Raw genomic sequence first — 23,906 nt, forward strand, 5'->3', positions numbered from 1 at the left:
AAACCATCAGGGAAAGGAAGATGCCAGGGGCCATACAACCGAAGAAAAGTATAGGAACAGCACCTAGGCGTCTTGCGAGTTTTGGTTCAACGGCGCGGCTGAACTCCTCGGGGGTGTCCGCCCTCAGGTCGTGGAGTTTACGCTGGGTACGATGACGAAAGGCACCTTCAGGGTATAGAGGGGGCATCCATCATGCTGCAGGTAGAACTCCAGATCTCTTTAAGAGACCCCAAAAGCGACAAGCCGGACAACACGCGGGCCTTTCTCTTCAACTGCATGAGCTGTCTTCTTCCAGGCAATAAACACGCCCAAGGCGGCTCAGGGGCGTCAACCAAAAAGTAGGTTTCCCAGATGAAGACCGTGTTTGAAGACGAGACTGATATTCCTGAGAACACATGGACCATCAAGGTGAGATGGCTTTTTTTTATCACACAGTCCTTTGCTGCAAATGAGGTCCACATTCACGACTACCGAAAGGCAAGTCGTAGCAAGGAATGTGACTAAACCAGCGATGAGGCGCATGATAATATGTATGCGCTTCCTGTGCGGCGCTCCAAACCCTGGAGTCGAGCGTGGACGTCTATATCTGCCAACGGACTCAACACAAGACCCCTTTAAAAGTGTCTCCGGAAACCCCTCCCCCACCCTCGCTTGCCTTGGGTTCCTTATAGCACGAGACGGCCGTATTCTTGCGTTCTCTTTCCTATGGCACTCGTCTGCGTTCGTTTGGCACCAGCCGACCTGAATACATAGCGAGTTTGGGAAACGAGGCCGCGCTAGAAGTGTTAATTGTAGTCGCGACTTCGACTCTTGATCTCTTTGACGCTCGCCACCAGACATAAACTAGCTTGTCGTGATGGGCCGCTTTGCCTTTCGGGCGAACGGAAAAAGATATGATAGGCCAAATGTCCAGAACAAGAAACCCAAGGTCGATATAAGAATGGCTTAAACTGAAGAGGACATGATCCGTGAGATGGCGCTGGTAGACTAGAGATGCCTGTCGGAAATACGCTTCTTCACAGAATACGGTATTGCAAAGTACCTATAGGAGGGGGCAGCAAGTTGGAGTGAATCAATCTCAAATTTGGTTGATACGAAATAGCACTTGCGGCTTCCCCCGCTGTTGAGTGCCCATCATTACAAGATTCTAATAGTATATAATTACACTGTTGTACAATCTATATCCTCTGTCTTTTCTGTTCCCAGAAGCAAATCAATTGTGAGCCCTTGAAACTGCTCTGTACCGGCTCGGCAAACCAATTGTACTCCGTTCCGACGGTGCAAGTGATGGCGCATAAGCTCCATAAGCAGGAACGGCCCAGCCGGTCCCTTGAGGAGCCATTGCATGTTTCTGTACCGGCATCTGCGAAGTAAAATGGTTCCACGATTGACTGGTCTTGTGTTGACTCATCCAAGGCGCCGCTTGCAGAAACTGTGGTTGAGCTTGTAGATTATGCGACATCTGCCAAAGGTGGGTTTGAGGCCCCGAAGTAGCAGCAGTCTGGGGTCGGAATGACTGCTGAATTCTAGGAAATCCATGTGGCATTTGACTGGTCTGATACGGTCCATTCGTCCTTCCAAAGGTGCTGTTGGTGGGTGAAGGAATTTGCTGAAAATTGCCACTTGGGCCTCCGCGCCGCGATGCTTTGGCGCGCTCTTCGCTTGCAATCACGCCTACCAAGCCGCCAGCAAAGGGCTGCTGAAAGGGGCCGTTCTGGCCTAAAGGGATCGGGTCTTGGAATGGGTTCTGGAATGAATCCTGGAATGGGTCCTGGGGAAGAGCACGCGCAAATGATGGTAGCTGCAGATTCGCCCTTTTGTTGTGGGATTGGCTTTGTGCGGAGCCAGGTCTTGAGATTTGTTGCTGAGCAGTCGCGCGCAGGGTTGGATTTGATCTCACACCGCCCAGCCGCGACATTGGATCTCTTTGTCGTTGGGCTTGCAACATGGCGAGTGGAACGTCGTCGTCGTCGTCATTTCCGTAACTGGGGATCTTCATCCTGGGAGCCTGTAAAGTTGGGAGCCGCGCATGCTGTATTGACGGCGGTGGTCCATTGGTAGTCTTCATCATTTGTTGTCGATAGCCGGCGATGTGAGCTTCTTGCTGTCTCCGCTGATTGGCATGCTTCTTTGCTAGCTTGTCGTCATCGTCAGAGTCGTAGTTGATGTCGTCGTCAGAGTCGTCGTCAGAGTCGCCATCGCTATCATTATTTTCCTTGGTCTCATCTTCCTCCAATATCCGGTTATGGTATGCGTCCAATTTGGTTGAAGTCACAAGATCGCCGCGAAGAAAGGGACGGGCTGACATGTCGGATGTGTGGGAAGTGAGGTGAGTAGAAAAGTAATGGACAGGATGAGACTTATGACATCGACCTGTCCTGGGACTTGTACAGGATGTACCGGGATCGGATGAGGTTCGTGGTGAAATAAGGAGCGCAGCGCAGCATCAGGGTACGCTAGAGGTTGTGGAGTCGCGTTGCTGTCCTTTTGTACGATCTCTCGCATCGATCCACGTCGTAGTGTTGCCAGGGAGCTGACGAGGTGGACCCTTGTCAAGCCCGGAAGGGAAGAGAAGAGTAATTTGATGTTGGTTGGGCTTACTCCATGCAAGGAATGGACATCCTAGAAAAGTTAGACTGAGGCCAAGGAGTGTCAAGTGTCAGCAGAAACCCGCCTTGATCTGAGCAAAGGGGTTCTACTTGAGAAACCCGGCTTTCGCCTAACGGGTCGTTCAGCCGCCACATGGAAAGCCACATTTGAAGACGTTACCCATCCCGTCTTTTACTCCCTGCTGTCGTAGACTCGCCCTTGCGCTCGAAGCAAGGGGAGATAACAAGGGTGCTATTTTTAGAATTTCAACGCCCCATAATCTGGCCAAGTCCTCGACTGCTAATATCAGGCTGGCAAGGGGAAATATGACAGATTCAATTGAGAAGACATCATTTGAAGCTGACATCCCACGAATGCTCTCTGTGTCGACATCACTGAGCTGAGTGGATGTGTCTGAAATCGTTCTCCTTTTGTCGCCGTGGGCAGACGACAAGGAATTCCGAGCGGAATGTTCACCACGCGGCTCCACATCAGCAATTCGGGGGGCCCGATTTTCAGTCTGGCACTGACGTTCTGCTTCCACTTTGTCTCGTATTTAAAATCGGCCAAACGTATTTCCTCCAACCGTGGGACAGGCATCTTCGCCGAGCACGGGCTGGTGTTGCTATTTTTAATCCAACACGACAGGTATGTTCGCCTCGATTAAGGTTTCGATCGTGTTGTCCTAATGCCAACTAAGTCGCGCAACTCATTGTTTCTTCTTATTTGAGATGTTCCCCTGATTTTCTTTCCTAACGTTCAAGAAGCTGACTTACATCATGAGTACTCATGGCTTCCAGGTCTGGGGTAGGACATCATTCCACACTTTAATCACAACATCACTGCTAAGCCGCATCCACTCTATTGTCGCCCACGATTCAGCATACACCAAACACTTATCCACGTGCCGAAAAGTATGTTGACCACCATAGATATAGCATTTAAAGTCTGCTCTGGAACTCACTTGTCTTCAGCTTTCGAAAACATGGGCGTGAGCTAGACCAAGTGTCCCGTGACTGTGATTTATGACAACCTCTGGACAGATTCATTCGAGACAGAGTTCCCCCAATTGCCAGCCTTGCGATTTTGTCTCGGGGCAACAACATTTCAATGAGGTTTTTGCGTATTCAGACTTTCTCCAGAGGCCAAACCAGACTGCAGTAGCACACCCTGCTTTGAATCAATAGCATGTCCTAACTTCACATGGTACGATGACCACTTCTGTTTCGGACCTCTGAGTAGTCTGTCATTGCCTAAAGCCGTCGGATAAGCCATGTCTTCGATTTGTGTTGGGGCACACACAGGTACTCTCTGCTGGACCTTACATAACAACCGAGCAAGGTAAATTCATTGGGCACCTGCGCCAAAGCCCCAGCGCTCTATATTAAATTTCCGTCGAGTTCGACAACCTCCGGACCTTTTGAAGAAGGAAAGCCTTTATATGATGGTCAAACTAGAAATCTGTATAAGGCTGACTATGCTGAGCATGTTAATTGATAAGACCACCACAGACTGGGTTTGGGACTGCTCTCCGCTTTCCAACTTGCTTGGTCAAGTCCTTTCTGTCGACTTATCTACTGGTTGTTCCTGGATTACCGCCTGGCGGCGACATCACTGTGCTGCCACTGACTCTATTCAGATAGATCACTGGTAAGTAGTCTCAAAAGACCAGGAACGGGCATTTGCCAACTGGTTTGGGTTTTCATTTCCAGGACTTGAAATGTCTGGACTTAGCTTTATCAATAGTGGCCAGCCTTTGCGCTTAGCCACGATGACAGGAAAATAAATTACGACATGGCCTATGATAGCATTGTCGGACGATTGAGCTACGCTGCAAGGCTGATTATGGGATGATTGTTTTTGATCATATCCGCAAGGGCCTCAAGCTTTGCCAGATACACCAGGCCGAACATTGCCAGCCCATGTTCGAAAAACTCATGCTTGCTACCTGTGTAGCCGTGGTTGATTTTCAAACGGTCGTTCCATGTCCTAATCTATATGATTATCCGGCGCTGAGCTACGTGTGGAGCGGGATCCATCGTGCTCCTGGCATTTTGGAGGTTGAAACACGTCTTCAAATGATCGAAGACGTCCTTGCTCTCCTTAAAAAATGACGCAAGCTATAATTATAGGTAGACAGCGCCTAAGTTATTAATCTTCCATCGCTTGTTATTTCTCTCTAATTCGTCGTTTTTGCGAGGATCAGAATCCTGACACGACGCCGGAAGAAGCTGCCAACGAGCCGCTAAACCTTCATTCAGTGCGTCTCATATATCACTGCGTAATACTAACCATCTTTATCGTGGCTAGCTCAAGGTTTAATCACAGAAGTCCGTGTCTATCATACCCACAAGTTCGATCCACACACCGATGGACAGACCTTCTTATTTCTTATACTGTAAATTGTGTCTGAAGCACGCCCATTAGTTTGGCAGACGCGGGCTTGGACTTGGCAGGAAGAAGTCGTCTTGCCTCTTAAACTGTTTCTTATAAGAATTAGCATGGCTTCCAATGCAGCGAAACCTCGAACCGAGCCATTGGGGCTAGGCATACTGGAGCAGAACAGGGCAATATGCTTCCGGCTTGATCGAAACAGCAGCGGACAAGAGTGATCTGATTACCAGAATAACTTGGATCACAAGATACAAATATTAGTCTCGGGTGTTGGGTCGTCACGCGAGATACTCGCACTAACCAATTCAGTGAGGTGATTATACTTGAGCGACATGGCTATAGGGTATGTGAAGAGGGACTAGAGAACGTAGACCAAGTGTTAAACAGGAAAACAAAACTACACCGGCATTTTCTAATACACAACGGCCCAACCCGACTCGTAGCGAATGAGTTGTGACATTTTGGCGGTCAATAGTCGAAAATTAGAGACGCTAGGCCGCGCGAGTTGACAGGGTTTTTACGGTACTGGCATTTGGGCGCAAAGCGAGAGAGACGAGGTTCGTGTTAGATTACTAGATTACTTGTTAGTATCGCAGTCAAGGGAGATTGTCTCACCCTCTGTCCAGAACTAGTCGAAAGACAGCCACTATCTACCCGCAGTATCGATGATGAGATTTCTGTTTATGGCATTGTAGTCGTTGGCATGGCATCGGACGACTCGCTGACCACGATATGATTGGTCTATGAGCCCGAGGCGCCAGTCTTGCTAGTAGCTGGACAGATAGCAGACTTGCGTAATCCAAAAGACGAGGAGGAGTATTACAAATATTGCTAGCCGTTGTGATACGAGATATCGAGGGCCTAGAGGTTCTTCACGCCGTTAGCATATTTACCGGCCGAGCCGTAGTGTTGCTAGAGATGGGATGTGAAGCCAAGGGGCACGCGATCCAGAGGGAACTGTGCCGGAAGCGAGTACGAGAGCCTGGCCCTGTACAGTAGCGTATGGACCTGGCCTGGCCTGGCCTGGAAGGGCGGGGTGGATAAGATGCTCAACAGGTTGGTTCAGGGACATCCCAGAGAGGTGTCCGGGATGACCGTTGTACCCCATAATAGCGCGGGCGAATGCTGGTCAGCCGGGGAAGCGGGATGGAACATGGGTCGAAAGGACCCGCTTGGGAAACTACGGGTGCCTCGCATATTATCCCAAAGCGGCAGAGATGGCGGGGAGGTCCGGTGGTAGCTCAAATTATGATGGTTGGTGAGCTGTACACATGGAATAATACAATCGCGGCGAGATCGAGTGCCAGTATTGGAGACACCCACATCCAAGTGCAAGAAGAGTTGAAGTGAAGAAAATTACCAGCGTCGATTAAGTACAATTACTTTCGCTGAGGTAGTTGGATAGAATATACATGAAGAGTGCACAGCTTCAAGACTAGATGCTATGGAGGTTGAGATGGAATGAATGCTTCAACTCGTGGCGGGGAAAATGCCAAAATGATGGTGTATTAGCGACCCTACGCAAGACTGAACCACTGTCCAAACACGTTGGTAGGGTCGTATTTCTTCTTGAGCGTCCTGAGACGGCCGAGACTGGAGCCGTAAATGGCGCTGGGTGTTTCGTCGCCGTGCGCGAAGTTGATATAACTGCATTGATTGGGTTGTCAGCATTTCATCATTAGAGATTTCAGTCCATCATCATCAGAAGTGACTCACGTAGGGTTGACGGTCGGGGTGGAGGAGAAGCTCCAGATGCTTCGGATCTTTGAGCCAAAGGCTAGGGCCGCAGTGTCGAGGGATGCGTCCTCATACCACGGAATAACGATGGCCTGAGCGAAGGCGTCGAAGCGCAGCTCGTCGTGCATGGCGGACTGGCCGCGGCCAACGGACTGGGCCTTGGTGAGGTTGTAGCGCTCGATCAAGATTGCCGAGTTCTGGGCGCCGGGGAGCTTCTGGAAGTCGGTGTACAGGGACCAAATGTTGGGCCAGGTCGACGACTTCATGTTGTTGATGGTGGTGCTCAGGGCAGGCTTGCGGCCGCCACGGGCACAGAAGGCATCGTTACCCGCGTTCCAGCCCGTGTAGGGCGTCACGGCGCTGCTGTTGGTGAGAGGGCCGAGGGCATACAGTGGTGCGTAGGCTTTGTGACCGGACGCCTCGTTGCCGCCGCGGAGGAAGCCAGTGACGAGGACGATGGGCGTGTTCTTGGCGTCGCCAGAGTTGGTGAGGACGAGGTAGACGACCTGCTGGGGCAGAAGAGGCAGGTCCTGTATGGCCTGAGCGACCTGGGCAACCTTGGAAGGGTCGAAGGTCATGGACATGATCCAAGACGTGCGGTCGGTTGTGGGAAACGCCTTGACGGTTGCGGAGGTGACGATGCCGAAGTTGGGGCCGGCGCCGCGGAGGGCCCAGAACAGATCCGGGTTGGAGCTCGGCGTGACGGTGACGGCCTTTCCGGCGGGAGTGATGAGGCGCATGGAGACGACGTTATCGACAAAGAAGCCGCGCTCGCCCATGATGTTTCCATAGCCGCCGCCGAGGGCTGCTCCGAGTGCGCCGACGCAGTTGCAGTTGGCCGTTTGGACGAGCACACCGGCGGCGTCGGCGGCGGTGATGACCTCTCCGACGACAGCTCCGCCGCCGATGACGGCCGTCTTCTTGTCCTTGCTCACGACGACCTGGTTCAGACCGGCCAAGTTGAGGATCACACCGGTGCCGAGGTTCCACTGCTCGGCCGCCCAGCCATTGCCGCCGTTCTGGGCGAGGATGGGCACCTTGTACTTGGCGCAGTATTTGACCACAGCCTCGAGGTCGCTTTCACACGTCGCGTTGACCACGACGGCCGGCAGCGGCGCATCGAAGTCGCTCCATCGCTCTCGCAAGACCACGCCAACGCTGGAAGACGAAACGAGGCTCTTCAGTTCCGTGGCCACCGAGCGAGCGCTGAGGTCGACGGCCGCCGCCGCTGCCACGCTGAGGAGCTGCAGGCCGACCACCAGGTTCCGCATGGTGAAGACACCCATTGAATGCATCTCTGCCAACGTTCAAGGGGCAAAGGGGGCAAGGTGGGTTGCAGTGGTGGATGGGTGTGTGTCAGGGGCAAAGTCTGTGACGACAAAGGTCGAGGAATGAACCACGGGCTCGACGGGACACGATTGGATTCTTAACAAGCAACGGCCCGGACATGATCAAGGGATTCCGGGTATTCCAACATGTCCAACTGTCGGATGCCTCGCTCCATCTTACCCGCATGCCATGCCATCTTAAGACCCCTGTAGACACTAATGCAGAGAGTCCTGCATTAGTTTGCATCTCGCTGCCAGGGCGCCTTGGACGACTTGGTACTTGGTTGGTCCTTTGGACTTAGTTGGTCCTCCCAGTACCACAGTCCACAGTCCAACACACCCAACAACAGAAGGCAGCCGGCGTTGGTATCTGCATTTGTCTTTCCCCCTTGTCAACTCCTCACCCGGATCCCCGGTCTCCACCAGGGGCCCGGCGCGTGAAAACGGTGATGACGGATATACCATATCGACTCGATAAATTGGCCAGGTTTAGCGCGACGTCAGGATATCTGCTACCTGAGTCCATTGAATCCAAATCCCATTAGGCCCACGGTTAAGCCTGATCAAGCTGTCCAGACCGTACTAAATGCGGCGCTAGAATGTTCTAATTAATCGAGACTTTACGGCGCCGTATCCGGGGCGCACTCTCATTACGACTTCGGCTCCGACATCGTGAAGAGAGAGTTCAGGCTTGTTCTGACGACTCGCCGCTAGTGGTTGCACTGGTTTAAGACTCTTTGGTCTAGTAATCTCCAGAGAAAGGTTCACTAGTCCTGTTTGCTTACTCGCCTCGCTCGGGCGTGGACGCAAAATGGAAGCATTTTGAACAATCTCTTGGGAAATGGATACCGAATACTGGCGTGACCTTGCGCTTTATCGTGCTGCGCAATAATAGCCCCACTGCTGTCGCTGCCTTGTCTACCTTCAGTTCTTCCATGCTCTAGACCTCTCGATTCTTTCCCAGGGGCCATGAGGCAAATTCCGCCGGCCGTAGGTTGGTAGTGCTTGAGCTGTCCGAACTCTCTATCGTCTGCTGTATCGTCGTCTGTTTGACAATGTCTCTCCTCGCAAGCGATCCCGACCGTGTTGCGCTGGCATCGTGAAGTTCCATCTCGTCCAACTCCTCGTACGGTGGAGTGTTGCTAGTACCCTTGTGACCGCCGGTCCGCCTTCCAGAACCATAATTGTACTCGTAGGAGTCGTTTCCTGTCGTCGCCGGCTTGGGGAAGAAGTACTTCCAGATGGGCCGTAGGGTGGGCAAGCAGGCGCACACGACGGCCAAAGATAGCTCGATGTTCGTCCAGAAGAATACAGGCGCAGTGTAGTCTAGTGCTCATGTCAGCGAGCGAGCATGGCGAGGATCGGCATGGTGGGGGATCTTACAGATGACATCGTTAGGGTGCTTGACATACTCGCCCGCGATCGAGTACGTTGCGACGACACGAGTGACACTTACAGCGCATACCCTTCGTCTCTTATTAGCTGTTGATGCTCCGTTACACACATACATATCTGCAGAGAACTTACGCAGCACCCAGGCCCAGCATTCCCAAGACTGCCAACTTCTTCTTGATCCCCATCTGCAACCCCAAGACCATAGGAATGGGTAGGACGAGGATGACGAAATCCGCAATGACGTCGGTGTATAGCAGCGAGAGGAACATGGGGACCGTGTCGACGCACGAGTTGTGATAGTAGGGCTCGATGAAGACGGTGATGGGGAAGCAGGTGAAGAGGTGGGAGAAGAAGTAGGCAATGGTCCAGCAGATGACGTACCCGAGCGCGGCGTACACGCACCAGCGGAACTTGCGATGCGGGAAGAGGGACAGGTACAGCACAAGGATGGACGTCTTAATAAGACCCAAGCCGAGAATCGATATCATGTTGAGTGCGAACTTGGTCTATCCGGCGAGCACGTGGTCAGCGGTTAGCCCTCCTCCTCGTATACAGCTTCTGTGGCGAAGAACAAATGATATGGGGAGGGGAGGTTGAACTCGCCTGTTCAAAGAAGATCAATCCGGGGTCGTCCATGATTGGAGATCCGTCGGGATTCACTGGCTGGTGCTGTCCGAGGTATCCATGGAATGCAGCTGTTTACACGGCTAGTACCGTGCCTTCCAAGGAGATATGGCGCTCCAATTGAAGCAACAGAGGGCAGAAGAGTCAAAACTTACTGGCTAGCTGCAAGGCGCAACAGGTAGTCGATACAAGCTGGTGATGTCGCGGTCAGCACGGGCATCACCTCCGAAGTCGTCTGAAGTCGTCTGGCCACCTACAAGTGCCGCTCCCGCCACGTAATCGTCCAGTGTGAACCGCTTGATAAGTAACTTTGCCCAGATACGCAGAGCGTAGAAGAAAATGGGAAGGACCATGAATCCAACGGCCAGGCCGACCATCTGGCCTTTGGTGTAGTCGTGAATCATGGTTGCAGCCAACAGATCGCAACACTGATCGGTAGCGAAGTCACCTCGTTGAAGGCGTACGCAGTGTGGCGCGGTCGGCTACCACGATTGACCTGGGGAAGGTCAAGTTGGGCGTCGAAAAATAAGGATCCAATGGGGTGAGATGGCGGGACCAGAGCGAGGGTGGATTATGTCGCGGGAGATGCCATATGATATTTTCGCAGACTCCAGACGGCTCGAGGAGCATGATTATCGCGATGTAAGGTCCATGCCGTGGCGTTGCCCGCTCTACGCGGAGAGTCACAGCTTGGTCGAACGGTCCAGACCTTGACAGATAAGAGACCGTTCCCTCCCACCACGCCTACTCTACCGGCTAAGAGTTATCTACTATGTACAGCGCTGTACTGGCCTGGTTATCACAAGGGTTCCCTAGCACGTAGCCTGGGTCCATAGCATGGGAATGCCGGTACTGCATCTAAACAGCCAGGGTTGTAGATCTAACCTGGCTCGCCCGCGGGGGGGCCCTTGTCGGTACGATGTAGGCGAGAACTTTATCCTGTAACCACGTAAGTCTGGAGCTTTGTTACCTTTCAGCCGATGAGCCGTCTATCCAGATGCCCATGGCAGTCTAGAACCAGGGGCGTCCGTTAATGCTTGCTTTCCATATCCGACAATGGCCATTGCCCCGGCCAGCGCTGACTCGCTTCGAGTTAAGAGCAACTAGGGGAGCACATTGGCAGCAGTGCCATCTGCTGTTTCTACGTCTGCCAATGCTTGGCTGCACTAAAAACAATCACGACATGGAAGTCAATCGATATCTACCTAGGTAAGAAGTGCCGGATCGTCGGATCAGAGGCGTGGTGGTGAACCGCTCCTCCATCTTATTTAAATGGGCGCCCCACAGGCAATGATTCAGTCATGGCAAGCCGACCATTCCTTGCAGGGCCTGAGTCTTTCCAAGGTGCCGTGGGTGCAATTTACAGAATGGTTCGGAGAGTCGAGCCTCCGTGTGTGGGTGACGTTGACGGCAAGAAGGATCAGGAACCCGCGCGTTACAACGCAATGCTTGAAACTTTGCGACTTTGCAGCTTCCCGATATGGGCAACTGGGGGTCGCATTGTATGCGGGCGCATCACAATTGACTAGGACAAACCTGGTTGATGGCACCAAAGCTGGGCGTGGTGGGTAGCATTGCCGGATCATGCAGCCAAACGGGCCGAGGGAAGTGTGACAAATTGTGCCGGGCAGGGTTCGCCCGAGTCCTTTTCTCAACGGGTTCTCCGACGTACTACGTAAACGGAGGTCTACATATTGGGAGTCTTGCCCCGAGTAGTCGAAGTTTGTTGGTCTTTGTGCAGTCCAGCCCCTGTATTTTTGTTAGCTTGGTACCGGTTGCAGGGATAATCACTCTAGTCAATTAACTCAGCAGGGAATTCCCCAGAAATACAACATTCTCGTAGCCCGAGTATACACCTAGAATACTGCTGATTTATGGAATTGCTGGATGTCTTGTTTAGAACTCCTGAAGGGTTGATTGGCGATGTTTTCCAAAACCATATTTACGCCACATTTCGGTGTCACCCTAACACAAAGACAGGGGGTGGACTCTACCGAATGGATGGAAATCAGACTGACCGGCTGCTACAACGCTAGCAGTGCCGCGGCCCGAAACCTAGAACAACGTTGGAAGGCAGCGTCTAAATACTTTTCCAGTTGATGGTCAGATTCTGAAGAACACCACGGATCTGTATGACACAGGTAGAAGGCATCTGGAACCTCCAGGAGAGTACTGCTAATAGAGAGAGTGAGATAAGGGTCATACTGACATTCCTTTAGCTCATTCAATAACCTTTTCCTCAATCCCCATCCCGAGCTCCTCACCCATTGTGCAGGTTCAGCATCATTTGGTCTGCTAATCTCACGTTCGATGGATTGTTACATGTCGCCATCCCTAGCCGCAGTGGACACATCCTGAACTTCTTCCAACTATTTCTGAACCGTATCTCGAACATAGACTCGAGAATGCGAGTAGGGTTATGATAGAAAAGTAAGAATTGCAAAGCTCTAGCTTCTGTTGAAATGCAATAGGTGCTGGCGCTTCCTGATGGTTCCTGAAGTCATGACTATGGCTCAGTCGACCCAACGACTCTGCAACACCGCCACTACAACCAGCCAGCCAACTTGCCCACTCGTCCTGGCTAACAATCAGTCTAGATCCTTTACCACTCCTCGCCTAACTTCCACTCCACGCTCTGAACACCCTCTCCCCTGATCTCCGCCCCTTGAACATAGTTCTGCCATCGCCACAGCTCCTTTTCGCCAACCTCGCGCGCCTTGGCCTCCTCATTCTACCCCTCGACGTTGCTGAACTTGTGGATCATCCATAGCTCGCTACCGGCTGACTCGAGCCAGCACTCGGCCCACAGGTCCTGGTACACGCGCTCGGCCTCTGCCAAGCGGCCCAGTCACTGTAGGGCCCGCCTGTATAAGTTGCACTGCTCCAGCATGCCGCTGTCCAGCCAGTACCGCCGGGAGATGCTGTTTTGCCCTCTGGTTGGTCGCCCTGTAGACTTGGCGAGCGTCTGCGCCAACCATGCATAGTCGTGGGATTTCAGGCCGCTCTACAAGGTATCGATAACGCCCTCACGGGCGTTGATGAGCTTATCTTTTTGTGATATCTTATAAATTAAAGAATAAAATTTAGTCTATTTGTTCTATTCTGTTGTTGGAGATGGAGATAGTATTATCTATAATCCTCGAACAGCTTCTTATATAGCAACTTGCACTCTTAGCTATACTACTCTTTTTTAAGAAGGTGTTAATTTCTATTATTATTTCTATAGGAGCTTTTTTATATAGACTGCTCTATTTTACATAGATTTATAATAATTATATATAATATATTTAATAAGTAAGTAAGACAGATAAGTAAGTAAGATAAAAATCCCTTAATCTATATCCTCTCTATTTAATTAATTAATTCTTAACTACCCAGTATATTACAGTCTAATTATAAGGCTAAAATACTCCTTACTCTTCAGGCCCTTTAAAATAACCTAAATTTATATATCTAATATACTATAGAGATTTATATAGTTAATTATTATACTTTAAGTTGCTGGTAAAAAAGTATTTAGTTTTAATATAATATTATTTTAAATTTATATAAGCTATTTAATTTAAAAGAAGAGATTTTTATTTATTTTATTTTTAATTTAAATTTATAAGAATTTCCCTTATAATTATATAATATAAAAAAAATAGCTAATTAATTACTTATTAATTATAATATATTACTAATTAGTATATATTAAGCTTATAATTTTATTAAGTAATATTTAGACTTTAAGATATATTTTTTTTATAAATATAATTATTAAAAAGTTAAATATAAAAATTTAATTATTATTTATAATTAATTTTAACTTATAGTAAATATAATTATAAAATATAATATTTAATTAAATAATATTTATAATTTTAATAAAATTAGCTTTTTTATAGATATAATTATAAGTAGAATAATTATTATAAATATAAAAAGATATTTAAAGTTAAAATTAATATAGCCTAGAAATTAAAAATAGATTATAATTATTTAAATAATTAATATAAAAGGCTAGGTAATTTAGCTATTTATTATTAATATAAGTTAATATTATCTTATTAATTAATATTAAAAAAATAATCTTCTAAGTAATTAAATTATTATAATAACTGTCACGGGCCAGGGCCCATATCCTTGCGGCTGTGCCGCAAGACGTACTTGGCTCGTGCGCGCCAGGGATGGGAAATCATTCCACAGCTCAGGGGCACTTAGGAACTTCTTTCTTTCTTCTTCATCTCTGATGTAAATAGCATCCTGGACTAGATAGCTGGAATACAGTTACTAGAGGCCGTTCACAATAACTTAAAATAGCTAAATTAATAATAAAATTAATTTTAAATAGTTAAAATACTTTAATTAGTATATAATTAATTAATTAATTAGTTTTTATTATTTTTTAATTTTTAATAATTATAAAAATTACTAATTAATTAAATTTAAAAAATATTATAAGAAAAAAAAAATTATTTAATTTTATATATTATCTTATTTTTCTTATTTATTTTAGTTTTTTAATATTAAATATTTTAATATATTAAAATAAGCTTATAATTAAGAAATAAAATAATTAATTAAATACTTTATAATTTATATTTTAAAAATTAAATTCTTTTTAGCTTTTTATATAATATATAAAGCTACTATAATAAAAAAAAATATTAAAAGAATTTTTAAAGAAATTAATTTTATTTTTTTTAACTTAAAAATTATAATCTTAAAGTTTAATATTTAGCTATAAATATTAATATTAATTAAAAAAGTAACTAAGCTATTAATTTCTTAAACTTTAAGAATTTTAAAAATTATAATTAAAATTAGATCTTAATTTAAATATCTTAAAAGGTAAATTAAAAGATATTAAAATAGCTTTTTAAAGTTAATTTTAAAAACTTTATAATTTCTTATAAAAAAAATAAAAAAAATTATATATTAAATTATCTTATTAACTACTAAGAATAAAAACCTTTAAAAGGTAAATAAAATATTATGCTAGTATTAAAAAGTAAAAAAAATTAAATTATAAAAAAGAGGAGTTATAATAGTAGAAGAGGAAAGATAAGTAATTAATTAAATAGATATAGATATATAAATAGTAGCTAAATCTTTAAGAAGTAGTAGTTAAAAAAGGTTAGTTAGACTGGATATTTAATACTATAGTATTTATAGTAAGCCCGGGTATAATATAAGAATCTATTAGGTAGTAATTAAAATATCTAGGGAAGAGTTGTAACAGTCGGGTCTAACCTAAGGGTATAGAGTAGGTCCGAGGCGTGGGGTATATAATCGAGTAGATCAGGACGTCGTAGTAAGTAATATAGGTCACGGTCTGGTAATGGTAGAATAGTAGATTCAATATAACCAAGTATATTAATAGCTGGTAAGGCTATCTGTCTATGAAAGTGCTAAATGAGTGTCTATATACTAGTGGTGTTTATACGGGTTCACTGGGTGAGAGTGAGTCCGATCTTGTGGCTCATCCTGGGGAAGTGAGTCGTACGTTCGGGCTTACTTATATGGGGTGAGTTCGGAGTTTGTGTTAGGTAAAAAAGTGGGTATGTTATGGTTCTGCTGGTTGTGACCGCCTGGTCTCAACCTGGGCCGTAATAAGAGTATAGTAAGTAATTTTAATTAATTAAATAGTTTATAGTATTTTTATTGTAATTTCTAGTAGGAAGATTAGGATTTTTATTTTATTTATTTATTTATCTTACTTGCTTATTAAATATATTATTTAATTATTTAATTTATTAAAAATCTTATTATTCTATAAAGTTATAATTATATACTTTTTATAGCTATTATTATAACTTTTAAGATATAATTATTAATAATTTCTAATAATATAAAATAAACTAATGAATACTTTTTAAAATCTATATAATTTATATAATTTATTTTAAAAATTAATTACAATACTAGAATTAAACTACTACTTATTATTACCGGAATTGGCATCCTACAGGTTGTTTAATTGATACTATTTTCAGCCTATTAACTGGGCATTCCTTTATGAATCACTTGATCAGATAATGCCCATTGTGGTTTCGCTATTATCCTATGAAACAATCGGGAAGTATTGTACGTGTGATAGTGCACCAATTTATCCGCTGTCGCTTTCGAGCCGAACTATCCAGTCTGCCATCTTCGCTGTCACCACTGCTGGCATCCTTGTTCGTGGGGACCTTGACAGCCTCCATTCGGTGCCTCTCAAACAATGGTATTCTATGGTCTGACCATCTCGTTGCTACATATCTGTCAAGTCATAGTGTCGATAGCCTAGGCTATTTGTCGCAACCAAGTGTGAGAAAGCCGATGATTCAGGTCTCCGGCCTGTCTTGCGCTGGCAATTGTCGCAACTTGACCTTGACCAAAAAGCTCTCCGGTTTCACAAACCAGCGATTCATAGTTACCCACGAACTCCCTCGTTGACTGATCCCTCCGCAGAGCTCCATCTCGAAGTCGTGTAATAGCCGAGGGATCAGCGTTGATATCTCCAACATTGAGATATGCCGCCCGAGACAAGTACGGGAGCCTAGCCCGAACTAAGAGCGGTATCAGTACGAGGTTTACAACGCGTCTTGGCTCGAGAGGGTTATGGATACACACCGGCATCCAATGACTGTTCATTAAGGACAATTTTTCCTTGTCGTCAGTAAGCCATCGCTCAGGAACAAATTGATCGGCATCTTCCCCAAATACTTCTTTGCTGCGGTGTTCCACCCAGCTATTGACGCCCACAATCGTCTGCATTAACAGAGAAACCATACGTCAGTAACTCCATAGGGAATCAAACACACGGCTTCAACACACTCACCCCCTCCGGAAAGAAATAGTCGCACATCGTCGCTCCGCCTGGAGGCACCACCCTCTCCAGCGGCAGACCCGTAGCAGGGTGAACACGCAAGCCCTCCTTGACAACAGCCTGTAGGTAGGGCATTTCTTGACTCTCCTTAAATGAGATGACATTTGACACCTTTCCCTGTCTGTAACGGTCATCAATTTCATCAAGTAACTTCTGGAGTGCTGTAGGGTTCTTGAGCAGGTGATAGAGAATTGCTGACAGAGTGACTGCTGTCGTGTCTGAACCAGCAGTCATATTAGCGGTGCATCCTGCAAGGATATGATACCTCGTGAACGCGGACGGATCCTGGGTATGTTTTGTGAAGAACTTGGTCAGGAAATTCATTCCGACTCTGTCGTCCTGTCCTTCCTTAGCATCAACTCGTCCTGGCCCCAGTGCGGCTTGGTGCTCGGTAGTCTTTTCCTCTGTATATCTCAGCAGGAATTGTCTCCCGCTACCAGCATCCCCAGCCCTCCAATTCTGCAGACGGAAGAGATATGGGTGTAGAGATGCAAAGACTCCAACTATGGACCCATACACCAGCATGTCTCCCAGAGCCTTGATAATGCCACCAATGTCTTCACCCATATCCAGGAATCCGAGGCGCTTTGAGTAAGTGATCATGCCAATGACGTCGAAGGCATAGCACTGAAACCAGTGGCTCATGTCGACAGGGAGACCTGCATCTGCCATCTCATGGAGTCTTTGCCAGAAGACCTCGACACAGTGGTTGATATAGGGTTCGTATGAGACAAGCGATGACATAGAGTAAGTGTTTTGGAACTGCCTTCGGTTGCGTGCATGCCTCCGAACGTCTCGATCCATGAACATGCCCCACTTATCGCCATCTGCTACCCCCCAGGAATCGTACCATGTAGACTTCTGGAAGTGCGATCCGTGGTCGTAAATCATCTTCATTGCGTGCGGGTCATTGAGGCTGTATCGATTCGGCCCATATCGGATAACTTTGCCTGTGTGACAATTAATATCTGACTAGGCCATGTATGACTAGAGCTCGATGCGAACCGTGTTTCCTGTGCAGGGCAACATTATGATGCTCAAATTGGCCTTCCCATATGCGCCAGATGTACCATACATTGGTAAAACGCGTGAGGAAAGGGCCGGGCACTCTTTTGAGAGGAGAAGTTACTGTTCGGTAGGACAAGCGGAACAGCCAAGCAATAAGGGCTAGAATAGTGAAAGCGAAAATCAGACCACGGGCTATCATCCTAGCTGAAGTTGAGAGCGAGAGTATGAGCAAATTATGTGTACACAACCAAACTTAGACTGGATGGAGGTGAATGTTCACAACTTACAGAGTGATTTGTAAATGGCTCAATTGGAATATGAAGCTAGAGACATAAGACGCCACTGTTGGAGGAGGGATAAGGGAAGGGTCGGGCCTTCGTGCGCAAGAGTATCCTTTAGTAGTTTAGGGAGTTCTAAAGACTGGCTGGGTATTAAATATGGGAACTTCTGGTTAGGAATATTAGTCGGGACGATCGGAACCCCGCATCCTGGGCTGTGTGGGATACGGAATTCGGACTCATTGACTTCTCCACGTCTGGATGGGAAGCGAGCATCACTCCCACCTTGTGAACCAATCCTGTGCACTTGTTCCGGTCCGGAATAGACGGAACGTTCCGGACAAAGTTAACGCAGCCTTCCCCGCAGCGAAACATGAACCGCATGCGGTTAAAAGACCCAGCCGGGTACTTATCTTATACACATTTGGACAACAGAGCCGCGAAGTAGGTAGTTGCTCACCCTCGATCCGATGTTGTTCCGACTTTGTCGTACATAGTCGATAGTGGTCGCCGGCACGTGAGATGTTGTCCGAGTCCCACGCCGTCTTGGGGCTGCGTGCTTCCCACACGTCGTGGCACGCCTGCTCCATGTCGTGCACTCAATCCTGGAGCTGCACTCAATCCTGGAGCTGCACTCGATCCTGGAACTGCAGCACATTGAACGGGTCTCTCAGGATCTCAAACGCGAGACCGTGCTCCGGCCCCAGCACTGATCTTGTGCCATCGAGCGCAAAGCGAAGGACGTCCTCGGCGTGCGCGATGGCCGTTGCTGCCAGCCCCTTTCGGCCATGCTGTAACTTGTAAATTTCTATGCACAAATTGTCCAACTTTGCCGTCTGGTTGGTCGCCCTGTACAACTTGGTAAGCATCTGCGCCAACTATGCATAGTCTTCCCCAGACAAGACCTCCTGGGATTTTAGGCTGCTCCACAAGGTCTCGAGGACGTCCTCACGGGCGCCGACGAGCCTGTCTTTCCGTAATGGCTTGTGAAATTGAATAACAAACTTTAGTCGAGTTGTTTTGTCATTGGCGTCGGAGATGGAGAGAGCGTTATCCATGATCCTGAAAAAGACCGCCCCGGAGCGGTTGCTTCCAGTTTCGTCCCGCTTGTACCGCTTGTACCGCCGAGTGAGACGAAGGGTTATTTCGGTCATTAGCCTCGGCATGGAGCTAATGTTGTTAGATATGTCGTCCTCGAACAGCTTCTCGTACAGCAAAGTTGCATCCTCAGCCCTACCGCTCTTTTCCAAGGAGGCACCGATTTCCATTATTATCTCCACGGCGGCTTCCTCATACGGGCCGCTCTGCATCAAGGACGTTTCCAATAGCAGCGTATGTTTTCTTCGCTTCAGTCGACTTCCTCCATTTGTTAAGTATCTCACCATTCGGTAGTGTCGCGATCATGCGCTCTCTGCGGCCGTTGCCATAGCTTTCGAGACATGGTTGTCGATACTCTCTAGCGACGCAGCACAACTTGACAGGTGCTTTCTGAGACCCGTAAAGTTTGTATAATTTGTGTCGAAAATTCATCACGGTACCAGGATCGAACTACCACTCATCGTTAGCGGGGTTGGCGTCTATCAGCAGCGTTTCCGAAACCCAGAAGTAGCTTGTTCGTTGTCTTCAAACTCCTCCAAGGCCTTTGCTAGGTTAAGCCTTGTTTGGATGACTTCAATTTCAGTATGTTCAAATGGAACGTCTTGGATTTCTATAGCAATCTTGTACACTTGCAACCTGACTTTAACTGTTAATGTCGAGGGCCATAAGACGTTCTCAGTCCAAGTCATGGCTTGATATCTGAGGAAATCTTTGCATTATTCTTCCAGAAAGGTGTCTTCAAGGGTGCGGTTGGGGGAAGGTTTTACCAATGGTGAGCGCAGCACGTTATAGTATACTTCAATAGTTGTCGATGCTCTACCATCTTGTCAAGCCTCTGTTGGGTAATTTCATCTGCGGTCACTTGTATTCCAAGACTCTCTTGGTGGGAGTTTCCCTCGATTGGGAACGACAGATATGCCGGAGAACGAAGGGTGACCTCATTATGACATGCCAAGACAGTCCAGCTGTATTTCTTATGAAAGGGTTTTGCATTCATGTACTGTCGGAACGAAGAGTATGGGCGGGGTAACTGCTCCTGTCGACGACGGGCTGCACAATACTATCAGCTACGAGGCAGACCGAGGGGAGAGAATGATAACGCCATGGAATGTCGACCGCATAATTCCTTAAGGTGGCAGCAGCCGGCGGCGATGCATTTGGGAGCTTCTATACAGTGGCGACATGGGCAACCAGTGTTGGATCCGGCACGGTAAATTCGATCAGGGCAATAGCGTTCAGTACGATGTGGAGACTAAAGTTGTTGGTACGGATGCCCGCAAACCATCCTTGTTAGCTCTACTCGGGCCCCTCCTTCCTTATGAGGGTTTTTTTGGTCAATCTCAAACCCCTTGTACATACTTTGTTCGTGTGAGAGGCACTTAGTGCGGACAGAGAGGTCTGGGTTACCCTAGAGCTCGGGCTAAAATGAGGCCTTGAGCTGAGATCGGCTGAGAAAATAGTTTACATAAGGGTTGGAAATATTTCATTAAGTGCTCTGGGATATAATAAGAAAATAGGAATATTAAGAAAAAAAAATGCTGCTGTAATTCAACTCTAGTACACCAATCGGCACTATCACAATACTGCCTAGGTATATCGCGATTGTTTCCTGCGGATCTTCACTCATTGCCAGCGTCCACAAAGCCAGTAACAGTCGTGGATACCGATTCAATACATGTAGGAATCAGTAGACGTTTTCCGTTACCATTTCGAGCTGGCTCGTGGATGAACCAGGTGATGAGCTTTCTCAAAAACCCACTCATACCTAGTGTCTCAAGCCCTCCCCTCATTGACACCATCTTTTCAGCGGCCTGTGAATGCTGTTGCACTGCGGCGTAGTCACCGGTCAGCGTCTGGCTGTTGGTTAATAGATGGTCTTGATTGACGTAGTACAACGTGAAGGGAGAGGAGGATCACTAACAGCCTCAGATGCCAACCCGAGAGTTTTAGTGATTGTGGCGTCGCTGACCATGTCACCTTCTTTTTCCAGGTCTGCCTTTAGAGTTGCGATGCACTGGCCCTTGTAATGCAATGCAATTCTGGCATAGTACTCTTTGTGTTGAAAGTTGGAGAGGTTTCGGCACGACGAAAGGAGGAGAATAGCAAGCATTCCGGGGTCTTGTGCAGCCATGTGGACCCAATGTGTTGACATTCCCGTGCGAAGTTCGGTTTCTTCTGAGAGACTTCTTAAGGGATAGCAGGTGACGACATGCAGCGCTACATGTTTCACAACTGTGGATCGTAAGTAGACATCTTTGTCACTCGAGCAGTAGAACAAGTCAAGGCGTCAGTTTAAGGGTGGGCAGAGCATACAGTGGTCGAGAAGAAAGCTTTCGAATTTTGTGACCTTGCGGGCGAAGGTGTCGAAGGGGTCGGTTCTCGCAGCGCTGAGCGCCATTGCAATGGAGCCAGCCACAGGGGAATTGGGCTTCTGGGAGTGCTCCAAATGGCCAGCAGCCTTTGTAGAGCGTAGCTTTGAAGTCTCTTTCAGCTTGTCTTCTTGATATTGAAAAACCCTCCGCTGGCGGGCACGAGCATTCTTGGCCGCGTGGGACCGGACTTGACGCTTCCACGACGCCGCTTCTTGCGGATGAGACAACTGGACGAATTGGAACGCGTCTTTTCGTGGAACATCCATTGGATGGCGATTTTTGTGTGACTTTGTTGCAATATGGTGCCGTGCCAAGCGATGCGTATTCCTGATCGGGATTGAAGAGATTTGAGCCCAGGTATCAGCCAACCAGGGAGTCAAGGTCCTTATGTCGCTTGATCAAGGGGGGAGTGAATATATTGTCAGCGGATTGAAGTAGTTCAGAGGAAATTTCCAGGATTTTTGAGCTGGAAGGGAAAAAGAACGAAGCCTGGTCCCGAAGTGTTCATGGAGGCGAGCGGAGTTTACAAGACTAGCGTGCCAATGTCCGTCTAAACTCCGCCAAGTCAGCTCTAGGACGGATTAGGAAAATGCGAGTCTTGGCATTCGAGCAGGCGCCACAATTAGTGAAGCCACTTCTGCCAAAAGTAGTAAATGCTCTCGCGGGATCGTGATAGCAAAGTGGAATCTAGGCTCTGAGGGATCGAGAAGTAGGGTTCGCATTGGTAATTAATCACAAGAAAGGGCTGAGAATTGTCCCGAGACTGACAAATCCAACATCTAAAGCGGCTTGGGTGTTTACTATTCGGTTTGACTTAAAATGACCTTGCTGGCTGTCTACAGCTAATGGTATCTCACCCAGAGTCCTCAGTTCCACCTCGTCTATGACCTTCCTGACACGTCTCTGAGCCATTGACACAGCTCTTGTCGGTCAATTGCCGTCCCATTTCAAATATCCGAATTCTTTTGGTTCAGGTAATACACTACTCGAACCCACCGCTGCACGTTGCCAAAATGACCAAAGGGTGGAATCCTCGTTCCGACATGCCTGACATGAAGGGAAAAATTGCTGTAGTAACCGGCGGAAAGTACGTATTACTATTTGACCTATTTGAACCATCTAACAATGCTAACATGGCATTAGTGCTGGCATCGGCCTTCAAACAGTGAAGCATTTGGCCATGAAAGGAGCCAAGGTCTACTTCACTGCGCGATCCAACGCAAAAGCGACGTACACCACGGATTACGTCCTATCTCAAAGCAGTGCTGTCTCCAAAGACCAACTGGTGTGGTTGAAAATGGATCTCGGCGATATCAAGAGCGTGATCCATGCGGTCGAAGAGCTCAAGGCGACGGAGCATGCAATTGACATCCTTGGTTTGTGTCCAAAGCAATTGCAGCCCACATCGATAAATGTTGACAAGTTCACGACAGTAAACAATGCCGGGTTAGCCATGGAGAACCTTGAAACAACGGATGCTGGGTGGGAAATGACTATGGCAGTCTGGTATTGAACTCAAGTCAGACCTTTAAGAGTGAAGCTGACATTTTCTAGTCACGTTGGACACTTCGTATTCACCAACGGTATCCTCCCGCTCCTTAAGAAGGCTGCTGCCAATCCCCGAGCGGACGTAAGAATTGTGACCGTCTCGTCATCCGTCACATACTTTTTCTTCCCGCCAAACTACCAGTTCGACTTCACGTCGCCCGCATTCCTCTCCGGCACGCTGCCTTACGATCCTTGGCAATGGCGCTACCTCCAGAAGCACATGTTTACCGTCAAAATGATGCAGTATAGCCTAGCAAAACTGGCCAACGTACTTTTTGCTCAGGAGCTCCAGCGGCTCCTGGATTTGCAGGGCTCGCCCATCATCTCGCTCTCTGTGCACCCGGGGAGTGTCAGGAGCGCTAATGCTCTCGATATTTTCAGTGGCGCTATGAAACCAATCATGCGCCGGGTGATGGTGACTGAGGACCAAGGTTCGTTTACTTTGCTATTTGGAGCAACGGCCAAAGAGGTGCGACAGAAGCCGGATGTGTTTAAAGGGAAATATCTGGAGCCGGTTGGAGAGGTGAAGTCGAACCACGTGGTGGCGAACGATGAGAAGCAAGTTCGAGGTTTCTGGGACAACACAACCAAGGAGGTGAACGAATTTCTTGCCAGGGAAGGTTTTGCTCCATTGTTGGACTGGTAAATCTACATATGGTCAGTGTGTATTCGTATTCCGTTG

The 23,906-nt window shown here is 47.5% G+C and overlaps 7 protein-coding genes across 7 annotated transcripts; 1 reads left to right on the forward strand and 6 right to left on the reverse strand.

The window, feature by feature from the left end:
- Positions 1-1,064: 1,064 nt before the first annotated feature.
- BGZ61DRAFT_462757 (uncharacterized protein) lies at positions 1,065-2,785 on the reverse strand. The gene has a single exon (XM_046247340.1). It carries the CDS (start codon positions 2,306-2,308, stop codon positions 1,214-1,216), a length of 1,095 nt encoding a protein of 364 aa, XP_046096652.1. The 5' UTR covers positions 2,309-2,785; the 3' UTR covers positions 1,065-1,213.
- A 3,715-nt stretch (positions 2,786-6,500) lies between these two features.
- BGZ61DRAFT_368094 (FAD binding domain-containing protein) lies at positions 6,501-7,991 on the reverse strand (the record flags this gene model as incomplete). The annotated part of the gene is made up of 2 exons (XM_046241862.1): positions 6,501-6,630; positions 6,700-7,991. The coding sequence occupies 2 exons, from the start codon at positions 7,989-7,991 to the stop codon at positions 6,501-6,503; spliced, it is 1,422 nt and encodes a 473-aa protein (XP_046096653.1).
- An 803-nt stretch (positions 7,992-8,794) lies between these two features.
- Positions 8,795-10,698, reverse strand: BGZ61DRAFT_593372 (uncharacterized protein). The gene is made up of 6 exons (XM_046256789.1): positions 10,325-10,698; positions 10,223-10,259; positions 10,047-10,138; positions 9,576-9,949; positions 9,432-9,514; positions 8,795-9,374 (listed from the first exon to the last, which is right to left on the reverse strand). Exons 1-6 carry the CDS (start codon positions 10,469-10,471, stop codon positions 8,989-8,991), a joined length of 1,119 nt encoding a protein of 372 aa, XP_046096654.1. The 5' UTR covers positions 10,472-10,698; the 3' UTR covers positions 8,795-8,988.
- Positions 10,699-16,289: 5,591 nt separating this feature from the next.
- BGZ61DRAFT_562351 (cytochrome P450) lies at positions 16,290-18,127 on the reverse strand (the record flags this gene model as incomplete). The annotated part of the gene is made up of 4 exons (XM_046255847.1): positions 16,290-16,600; positions 16,665-16,802; positions 16,873-17,870; positions 17,926-18,127. 4 exons carry the CDS (start codon positions 18,125-18,127, stop codon positions 16,376-16,378), a joined length of 1,563 nt encoding a protein of 520 aa, XP_046096655.1. The 3' UTR covers positions 16,290-16,375.
- A 696-nt stretch (positions 18,128-18,823) lies between these two features.
- BGZ61DRAFT_484979 (uncharacterized protein) lies at positions 18,824-19,516 on the reverse strand (the record flags this gene model as incomplete). Its single annotated transcript, XM_046249665.1, has 2 exons — positions 18,824-19,055; positions 19,107-19,516. The coding sequence occupies 2 exons, from the start codon at positions 19,514-19,516 to the stop codon at positions 18,824-18,826; spliced, it is 642 nt and encodes a 213-aa protein (XP_046096656.1).
- Positions 19,517-20,731: 1,215 nt separating this feature from the next.
- On the reverse strand, positions 20,732-22,151 carry BGZ61DRAFT_593374 (uncharacterized protein). The gene is made up of 3 exons (XM_046256790.1): positions 21,618-22,151; positions 21,226-21,536; positions 20,732-21,157 (listed from the first exon to the last, which is right to left on the reverse strand). Exons 1-3 carry the CDS (start codon positions 21,940-21,942, stop codon positions 20,924-20,926), a joined length of 870 nt encoding a protein of 289 aa, XP_046096657.1. The 5' UTR covers positions 21,943-22,151; the 3' UTR covers positions 20,732-20,923.
- A 568-nt stretch (positions 22,152-22,719) lies between these two features.
- BGZ61DRAFT_367870 (daunorubicin C-13 ketoreductase) lies at positions 22,720-23,870 on the forward strand (the record flags this gene model as incomplete). The annotated part of the gene is made up of 4 exons (XM_046241836.1): positions 22,720-22,763; positions 22,820-23,052; positions 23,110-23,182; positions 23,231-23,870. 4 exons carry the CDS (start codon positions 22,720-22,722, stop codon positions 23,868-23,870), a joined length of 990 nt encoding a protein of 329 aa, XP_046096658.1.
- Between the last annotated feature and the right edge of the window lie 36 nt (positions 23,871-23,906).

This window comes from Ilyonectria robusta, assembly GCF_021365365.1.
Source record: "Ilyonectria robusta strain PMI_751 chromosome Unknown BGZ61scaffold_33, whole genome shotgun sequence".
NCBI classification, from domain to species: domain Eukaryota; kingdom Fungi; phylum Ascomycota; class Sordariomycetes; order Hypocreales; family Nectriaceae; genus Ilyonectria; species Ilyonectria robusta.

Excerpts from the sequence above, each read along its gene's own strand:
- BGZ61DRAFT_462757 (XM_046247340.1), bottom strand. The coding sequence starts at position 2,308 with ATGTCAGCCCGTCCCTTTCTTCGCGGCGATCTTGTGACTTCAACCAAA.
- BGZ61DRAFT_593372 (XM_046256789.1), bottom strand. The coding sequence starts at position 10,471 with ATGATTCACGACTACACCAAAGGCCAGATGGTCGGCCTGGCCGTTGGA. Across the intron at positions 10,260-10,324 it reads ACGTGGCGGGAGCGGCACTT|CTTGTATCGACTACCTGTTG; the intron begins GTAGGTGGCCAG and ends CGACATCACCAG. Across the intron at positions 10,139-10,222 it reads TTGCGCCTTGCAGCTAGCCA|CTGCATTCCATGGATACCTC; the intron begins GTAAGTTTTGAC and ends CCGTGTAAACAG.
- BGZ61DRAFT_593374 (XM_046256790.1), bottom strand. The coding sequence starts at position 21,942 with ATGGATGTTCCACGAAAAGACGCGTTCCAATTCGTCCAGTTGTCTCAT. Across the intron at positions 21,537-21,617 it reads AAGCTTTCTTCTCGACCACT|TTGTGAAACATGTAGCGCTG; the intron begins GTATGCTCTGCC and ends TACGATCCACAG. Across the intron at positions 21,158-21,225 it reads TCGGGTTGGCATCTGAGGCT|ACGCTGACCGGTGACTACGC; the intron begins GTTAGTGATCCT and ends ACCAACAGCCAG.